The sequence below is a fragment of the Mus caroli genome, unplaced genomic scaffold, assembly GCF_978045245.1.
Source record: "Mus caroli unplaced genomic scaffold, Mus_caroli_1 scaffold_2, whole genome shotgun sequence".
Classification (NCBI taxonomy): Eukaryota; Metazoa; Chordata; class Mammalia; order Rodentia; family Muridae; genus Mus; species Mus caroli.
The window spans coordinates 156,011,887-156,021,055 of record NW_028227257.1 but is presented as its reverse complement, the minus strand read 5'-3'; the positions used below and the strand labels follow the sequence as shown (position 1 = coordinate 156,021,055).

Here is a 9,169-nt window from a genome sequence, read left to right as displayed (position 1 = left end):
TCTTGAAGCAGGTGGAGCCTAGCCCTGGGTTCGAACTCTAGGCCTTGTCAGCTATGTCAGGATTCCAGACTACCAGGTTACCCTTTTCCGGAGACAGATATCCACCCCAGTCTCCGGCTTCTTCCGGAAGGTCTTATCCTTCCTAGGAGACCTAAGGCGCATGGGTTCCAGGAAACACCCAGTAGGTACTCGTCGCTGCCTCGCAGGTTGATTCTGGAGACCTGGACCACTCACTCAGCATCCTGCTAACCGGTAACCACCGGGTAAGGACATACGTTCTACACTGTACACAACTCAGAGGCGGGAACGCAAGCCGCTAGTCTCAGGAAAAAGCTGCGACCTACTGCGCTCACTCCCGCGCCTCAGCGGTCGCTGCAGCGCGCACAAAGCTTCCCGCGAAATTGACGTTGCGCCGGCCGCCGCGCAGGCGCCGCCCCCGGCTCGCCCCTCCCCCCGCACTTGGTTCTTTTTCACTGCGCCTGCGTCTGTTTCCTAGTCCCATTGGTCACTCGGCCGCGGCGCGCCACGACCGGCGAAGGGCGCGTCTCGCGATTGGTCGGCCCCCGCCGGTGGGGGGTGTGTCCCGGTCGTGCCCCGCCCTCTGCTTCGCTCGCTGGGGTGCGCACGGTGGTGGCGGCGGCGCGTGGCAGGTCCGGCGGGCGCGAGGCGGCGGCGGTGGCCCGAGCCCGGCCCAGCCTCGTCCGCCCGCGGCCCGCCCGGCCTGACCCCGGCACCGGCCTGACCCGGAGTGCCGCGGCCTCGCTACGGCCCGGTCCGGTCCGGAGCCTCCCGAGGGAGCGGCTCCGCCTGCCGAGAGCGCAGGCCTGGCCATGACCGACTTTAAATTGGGCATCGTGCGGCTCGGCCGGGTGGCCGGGAAGGTGAGCGGTGTGGAGCGGCGGCGAGGCCTGCGCGGGCTGGGGCACTAGGGCGAGCAGCTGCGCGGGCCTGCTTGGTCCGGCGCCGCCTTCCTCGCGGGAATCTTCCCCGCGGCCGGGGACGCGCCCCTCGGCCTCAGGACTCGTGTGGGACTGGCTGGTGCCGAACAGTTCCTTGGGGTTCGTCCTGTGCCTCCCTGGGCACCTGCCGCGGCTCCGGCGGCCGGGCTGCACCTGCGGTTTAAACGCGGCGGCCTCCCGCCGTGACGCTCTCGGCCCGAAGCTCTGAGGCGAGCGGAGCGGCCGGTCCGCAGTCCCCTTTGGCGGAGCGTTTTAACGTTGGCCACGTTCGGCCACTCGAGTCGCAGGCTTCCCTAGAGCACAGACGAGGAGCCAGGGTCCTGATCTTGGTAGGCTCCAAGACTGTCAGGTACTCCTCCTCGCCTGGGCCACCACCCACCTCATGAAGCTGGGCTCCTTGGTGCTGTTCAGGAACTGTGGACCTTAAGTCTGTTCCACCAGTGGCGGCGGCTACTAGTGGGAGAGAGGAACAGACAGAAAGTAGAGGCAGGTCACTGAGATCTTAGAAAGAGCTTCCAGGAAAGTAAAAGCAACCACTCTTGAGCTTAGGAAAGGACTTCTGGAACTTTCTATTTCTAACTAGAGAGGGGTGGGAGGCTTTTGACTCAGAAATTATTTGCAGGAGCCTGGGCCAGTAGCTTTTATTAGGAGTATTTGAGATCAGGTGAAGGACTATCCAGTGAGCACGTGCAATATATCCAGCCTACTGAACAAACATCACACTTGGAACCTAGATGATCTACCTTAGTCCCATTCCACTAGACTTGTGTTTGACCGGGTTTCTGGATACCACTTGTCAGGGTCTATCAGGTGTAGATGGGCTCTGAAACCTAATTACCCACGCTGGTACATGTGGTCATGTTTTGCTTTAACATACTGATCTACTTTCTTTTTACTATTTTTCCTTTTTTTGGGGGGAGGGGGGTACGAGACAGGGTTTCTCTGTGTAGCCCTGGCTGTCCTGGAATTCACTTCTGTAGACCAGGCTGGCCTCAGAAATCCGCCTGCCTCTGCCTCCTGAGTGCTGGGATTAAAGGCGTGAGTGAGCCACCACTGCCTAGCGTTTCTTTCTTTTTTTGAGGCAGGATTTCACTATGTGGTCCTGGCTGTTCTGGAACTCACAGAGTTCTGTCTGCCACTACCTTTGAGTGTTAGGATTAAAGATGCCACCATGCCCAGCTTGGACTGCACTTTGATGTAGGCTGTGCCAAATGAGCCTGAGCAAGGCCCCGCTTAAGATGTGGCTCCTTTCTTTCTTATTGGACAGTATTATAGATTCCTGACGTTATTGTTTCATAGGTGGATCTCATATGTAATTTTTTTTGTTTGTTTTTTTATTTTTCTTTTTGTTTTAATTTCTTTCATATGTAATTTTTGAAACATGATTTCTTTTCAGACCAAATACACACTGATCGATGAGCAGGACATCCCACTGGTGGAGAGCTACTCCTTTGAGGTAAGCATTACTGTTTGTTGCCCAGGAAGAATATGAAGTGAGTTTCCTTCCTCGTTCTGGGAGAACAGGAGGATACCCACTGATATTAATGGTCTTTAGCTCCAACACAGGTTGTGACAACCTGGACACTGCTGGCTGGTAGAGCCCGTTGTGACCTTCTTCACCCTGATTGCTAGTCTTTGAAAGCTCACTGCTTTGCTGTGTTGATGATGTGTGTCTGTTAAATCAAATGAGCACACTTGGGTGTAGCTATCCTCTTGCCTTTGCACTATAACCATGGAGGCCATCCTGCTCTCATTGTTCTTGGTAAAGACCTACCTACCATCTCTGGATGGTGGCCTGGTGGGGCGTGGGGGCAAGGTTTTGCTTCCCCAAGCCAACTGTGAATACTCAAATCTCCCTGTCTCCATTACCTGAGTGCTAAGATTACATTTGTGGAGCATCACAGCCAACATGGGCATTTTCCCCCTCAATTTTTTTTCCCATGGGTTTAATTTATTTATGTGTATTAATGTTTACCTGAATATCCGTGCATGAATCACATGGTTGTAAGCCACCAGGTGGCTGTAGGGAATCAAGCCCAGGGTCCTCTGAAAGAGCAGCTAGTTCTCTTAACTGCTGAGCCATCTCTAGCTCCCTGTCGTTCTGGACTTTTTTAAGGGTAGGAAAATTCAGTTGGTGTGCACAGTATTTTGCAAGTTGTTCATCAGGATGTGACCCCTGTACTTTTGGGGTCCTAGGAGCAGGATGTCATCTGTACTTATGGCATTTTTCTGAGCTGGATTTGAAATATGCTGAGAGTTAAAGGCTTTCCAACAGATGCACTCTGCTCTGTGATTTTTCTCAGGCTCGAATGGAAGTAGATGCTGATGGAAATGGTGCTAAGATATTTGCATATGCCTTTGACAAAAACCGAGGAAGGGGCTCTGGCAGGCTTCTGCATGAGCTGCTGTGGTACGTATTTCTAACTGATAAGTCTCTTCACCTAAGCCCCGTGAGCTTTGATAAGCATAGTATGCCCAAAGGCTAGAGAGCTTTCTATCCAGAGGAGTCAGACTCACTTTATCTTCTTTAAGTCTGGGAGTTTGTGACCTTTGCCACTAACCCAAAGGAATGACTAGTGTACATATCACTTTAAACAATTAGTGGGATTTTGATGCGATGAGACCCATGGATCCTTTGAGTCATAGGTTGCATCCTTAGAAACGGGGTCATTGATCGTAGATGGGTAAGGTGGTTTGAAATGTTGGTATCATCCAAATGGGGCATCACAGATAATTACCTCTAGATAATTTTGTTGGTTTGGGGGTTCTCTCCATTGTCCTCTGAGGCAAGTTCCCTGTCTGTGTGGGCCATGATGATGTGCTTGGCTTCCTCCTGGTATGCCACTTCAGAATATGGGCCCAGTCTGACCAGATAACTGGTATTTCTGTGTGGCTGGACATTGTTGATACTTGAATAGAGGTGCTTGAGGCCTCGACCTCAAGAGAAATGTCTTTCCCTAGGGAACGCCACAGGGGAGGTGTGGCTCCCGGGTTTCAGGTGGTACATCTCAATGCTGTGACTGTGGACAATCGCCTGGACAACCTGCAGCTGGTACCATGGGGCTGGCGACCCAAAGCTGAAGAGACCTCCAGCAAACAAAGGTGGGTCTTTCCTGGCCAGCACCTGATACCTGAAGGGCCATCCCATGTTTCTGTGTTCCTATTTTGTGCTTTTACCTTGTACTTTGGTACCTTGATATCCAACCCACCACTGCCCACGTGTGAGGATTCTTCTTCATGGGAAAGGGAAGAATTTTCATTTATATTTTGTTTTGGAAACAGAGGTCTCTCTATGTAGCCCTTGCTGCTTTAGGACTTGCTATGTATTACCAGACTTTGATATCAGCAGTCCTCCTCCTGCCTCCCCTGTGCTAGGATTAAAGATGCACATATACCTCCATGCGTAGCCAGAAGGATTTTTATGATTAATTTTTGGGATTGACCTTGTAGTAATTGACTCTAGGAATATTTTAGCTGATGTGATGGAATGAGACCATGCCCCAGGACCACACTGAGACAGGGTAGGTCTCCTTGGGTGAATAGCTTTCCCTGAGCAGAGGAAGTAGTAGGACAGAGTAGCTTAGGGATATGACCTCTTGGCTTCCCAGTTCCCTGTGGCCCCGAAAACAGCATTGTACAAGCTTTTCTATCCTGGAGGCCATGTTCCTACTCAAATTCACCACAGTGAATTCCATGAAGCCCTGGAGAGGAGCTGGAGAGACCAGCAGGAAATGATTAGGGAAATTTGACCTCATAGTCCAAGCCACACAGGTATCATTGTCCTGCTCATCCTGGAAGTATCTGTTCAAATAGCTTTTTTAATTTAATTTAATTTTATTTTGGTTTTTCGAGACAGGGTTTCTCTGTGTAGCCCTGGCTGTCCTGGAACTCACTCTGTAGACCAGGCTGGCCTTGAACTCAGAAATCCACCTGCCTATGCCTCCCAAGTGCTAGGATTAACAGCATGCACCACCACTGCCTGGCTATATACAAGTTCTTAAGTCTTTTTTTTTTTTTGGGGGGGGGCAGGGTTTCTCTATATAGCCCTGGCTGTCCTGGAACTCACTTTGTAGACCAGGCTGGTCTCGAACTCAGAAATCCGCCTGCCTCTGCCTTCTGAGCGCTGGGATTAAAGGTGTGTGCCACCACGCCTGGCTAGTTCTTAAGTCTTTAAGCAACCTTCTTTGGCATTTACCACCTCAACGGATGCTAATGGTATTGACAAGGTTGTCATTACAGACAGTGGGGAGATGTTTGTAGTGAATGTCTTCAGGTGATGCTAGAGCCCCACGTACTGTAGGGAGGAGATGTGGGAGTATGTGTCTGTACTTGATTGTGCTCGTCTCCAGGACTTTAGAAGACGGGTGCCAAGCTGCTTTACTCTGACAGAATGTGAAGGCAGCCCTAGGAGGGTCTTAGACTTCTCATCTCCTTCCTTTGTTGTCTACCTGATGTCAGAGGTTTTGAGTCTTCAGTTCTGTTTTCACCACTCCTGTCTGTCTGTCCATCCTTTCTTCCATCCTTCTTTGAGGTTTGTATATCTTAGGCTGACTTGAACTTGCTGTGTAGCTGAGAAGCTGAGACTGATACTGCCCTTCCACATCCTGTTCAGTAGGGTCCTGAGCTGAATGCTCTATTTAGTCTCCTGAACACACCTTATGATCATGATAGGACTACAGTTAAAGCCTCTATTCGGAAAGGGGCAGTTACAGTTCTGGGGGTAGAGGGCTGAGGTGTTTGGTCAGGTGGCCTGTTGGCCCTTTTCTCAGCCAGTTTTCAGAGATAAGTTTGGTTGAGGCTGTGCCTTTCAGGTAAGTAGTAGTACATACCTTTTATTAGCAGAGGCAGGACCAGATTGGACCAGGATCCATGAGCATGTCTGGTATGCCCATGTAAGGGGAAATAGAAGATGGGGATAATGAATGTGTGTGTTGGGAGGGGAGTGCTCGGTACTGTGGGCATTTGTGTCAGAGGAGGATGGCCAGTGTCCTGGTTTACTTGTGAGGGAGAGTGCGTTATTCATAAGGCTCAATTAAGCAGCTCCAGTGCATAAATCAGCTATGGCTCTCCAAAGTCCCACACAGTCTGCTGCGCTCACCTGTGAGCAACCAGCAGTCAGTTTAGGGCTGTCCATGTTAGGTTTCTGTTAGTGTGATAAAATACCATGACCAAAAGCAATGTCACAATCTATTGTTGAGAGAATTAAGAGCATACATTCAAGCAGGACTCTGGAAGCAGGAACTAAACCAGAGACCACTTGGGAGCACTGTTTATTGGTGTTCTCTCCACAGCTTGCTCAGTTTGCTTTCTTACACAATCCAGACCAACTTGTCTAAGAGTGAGTGGTACTGCCCACAATGATTTGGTCCCTCCTATATTAATCCAGAAAATGCTCCACAGACATACATAGAAGCCAGTCCGATGATGGTATTAATTTCTCAGTTGAATTTTTGTTTTGTTTTGTTTTTTCTTTTTTGAGACAGGGTTTCTCTGTGTAGTCGTGGCTGTCCTGGAACTCAACTCTGTAGCCCAGGCTGGCCTCGAACTCAGAAATCCACCTGCCTCTGCCTCCCGAGTGCTGGGATTAAAGGCATGCGCCACCACGCCCGGCTTTGTTTTGTTTTTTCGAGACAGGGTTTCTCTGTGTAGCCCTGGCTGTCCTGGAACTCACTTTGTAGACCAGGCTGGCCTCGAACTCAGAAATCCGCCTGCCTCTGCCTCCCGAGTGCTGGGATTAAAGGCATATGCCACCACGCCCGGCGCTATCTATGTTCTTTACTGAAAGATAGGATTCAAAAAATGTTGGGAGTTGTTGGGGGAGGGAAGGCATTATGTAGCTCTGGCTGTTCTGGAACTGTGTTGACCAGGCTGGCCTTGAACTCAAAAAGATCTACCTGCCTTTGCCTCCCCAGTGCTGGGATCAAAGGTATGTGCGCTACCACACCTGACTAGGCTTCTAAAAAGGTGTTTGTTTGTTTGTTTGTTTGTTTGTTTGTTTTGTTTTTTAAAAAAACTATTGATTCTGTGTTTGTTTCACATCATGCATCTCAATCCTGCTTAATTCTACCCCCTAGGATTTAACATTTTTAATATGGAGTACATGCAGTGGTGATGGGCAATCAAAACACAAATTCTCAAAACTGGGCGGAACTTACTTGTCCTGGGGTCATGTCCTCTCTCCTTGTGCTGACCTAGTCAGGCCAGAGTGCACTGAGGCCTCTGCTTTCTTTCAGGGAGCAAAGCTTATACTGGCTTGCAATCCAGCAGCTTCCCACAGACCCTATAGAAGAACAATTCCCTGTCTTGAATGTGACCCGGTACTATAATGCCAATGGGGATGTGGTGGAAGAAGAAGAAAATTCCTGTACCTACTATGAGTGTCATTATCCTCCTTGTACGGTGATTGAAAAGCAGGTATAGTATGCTACACTGAACCCTTGGTTCCTGAACACCTGCCCAGCAGTCTGGATGTGATATGATAGCCTGTCTCTGTAGACTGCTCGGTAGCATTGGGTGAGTCACTAACGTGGCTCCTCCTTTTCTGTTGTTCCATCCAGACAGTATCTAATCCCTTCAGCCACAGAACCTGTATAATTTTTCTTTTTATGTTTGTGTGTGTGACTTTTGAGACTAGATATCTCTTTTTTTTTTTTTTTTTAGATCTCTTTTTTTGTTTTGTTTTGTTTTTGGTTTTCTGAGACAGGGTTTCTCTGTGTAGCCCTGGCTGTCCTGGAACTCACTCTGTAGACCATGCTGGCCTCAAACTCAGAAACCCACCTGCCTCTGCCTCCCGAGTGCTGGGATTAAAGGCGTGTGCCACCACTGCTTGACTTGAGACAAGATCTTAAATCTGTAAACCAGCCTGCGCTGGAACTCACTATATATATAGATTAGACTGAGTCAGATAATCCTGGTTCAGACATCCTTGTGCAGGGATGACAGGAATCACCATGTCTGGCTTTTTTTAGGGAGAATAAGTGCTGGGGCTTCAATCCAGGGCCTTGCATGTAGACCATACACAGAACTTCATTCCCACATAGGGTTTTATCAGGTTCTTCCAGATACTGAGAGCGTAGTTTTCATACATTTCATTAGTGTAATATTGAAGCCACTGTGTACTGTTTCAGCTTCGAGAGTTCAACATCTGTGGGCGTTGCCAGGTGGCTCGATACTGTGGCTCTCAGTGCCAGCAGAAGGACTGGCCTGCCCACAAGAAGCACTGTCGGGAGAGGAAGCGTCCCTTCCAGCATGAGCTTGAGCCAGAGCGATGACGGGCTGAAGAGCTGCCACTGCTGCAGGTTCAAAGTTTCCAGCTCCTCATGAGCACAGCGGAAGACAGACTGTCAGTTGAACCTGGAGGTGCCAAAGAAGCCAGCAATGGATCCAGAGCAGCTGCCATGTGACCTCACAGCAACAAGCAGCCTGTGGGGACAGTGCCCCTCCAGTTTTCACCTCCAGCAGAGACAACAGGGAGGCTCCCTAGGACCTTTCTCATTATTTATATGTTAATATGTTTGTAAACTCATGTACAGTTTTTTTGGGGGGGAGGCAAGGGGAGGGTTAGCAACTTCAAATAGAATCATTTGTTGTATTCCTCAAATGGTAAACAGTCACCACTCAGCTAGAGACTGTCGTGTAGTCGAGCTTCTCTCCTGGACACTGGGGGGTGGGGGGCCCACTGAGAGGCTTGCACAGAGTCATGTCTAAACAGGCAGAGTAAGGGGGTGGAATCATCCTCGTGGCCAGTCTCTGCTCCTCAAACCACTGTTCAGCCTATTTCTGTTTTCTTTTTGAGACAGGGTCTCTCCTGGAACTTCATATGTAAACCAGGCTGGCCTTGAACTCACAGATCCACCTGCCTCTGCCTCCTGACATGCCTGGTTCAACAATTTTTGAAAGGAACTAATTATAATGAAACTGGTTTTAATGAATGGACTGGAAAGACCTGCCATTATTCCAGGCTGGCCTGTGAGGAGCAGAGAGTGTTAGCAAGGCGTGCAAAGGAGGCTCTGTTCTCTCTGGTAGCAGGTGTTCTGGAGTGTTCCAGTAGGTTGGCTACTTGTCTTAGTTTCTACTGCTGTGATAAAACATGAGCAAAAGCAACCTGGGAAGGAGGGATCATTTCAGCTTACTGTTTCACACCGCAGTCCTCGGAAGGAAGTCAGGACTAGAGCTGATGCAGAGCCCATGCAGGACTGCTTACTGTTTGC

General features: G+C 49.7%; 1 protein-coding gene across 1 annotated transcript; it reads left to right on the top strand.

Annotated features, from left to right (window-relative positions):
- Positions 1 to 600: 600 nt before the first annotated feature.
- Zmynd19 (zinc finger MYND-type containing 19) lies at positions 601 to 8,764 on the top strand. Its single transcript, XM_021153398.3, has 6 exons — positions 601 to 881; positions 2,356 to 2,415; positions 3,263 to 3,369; positions 3,921 to 4,061; positions 7,193 to 7,373; positions 8,087 to 8,764. The coding sequence occupies exons 1-6, from the start codon at positions 831 to 833 to the stop codon at positions 8,228 to 8,230; spliced, it is 684 nt and encodes a 227-aa protein (XP_021009057.1). The 5' UTR covers positions 601 to 830; the 3' UTR covers positions 8,231 to 8,764.
- The last annotated feature ends 405 nt before the right edge of the window (positions 8,765 to 9,169 follow it).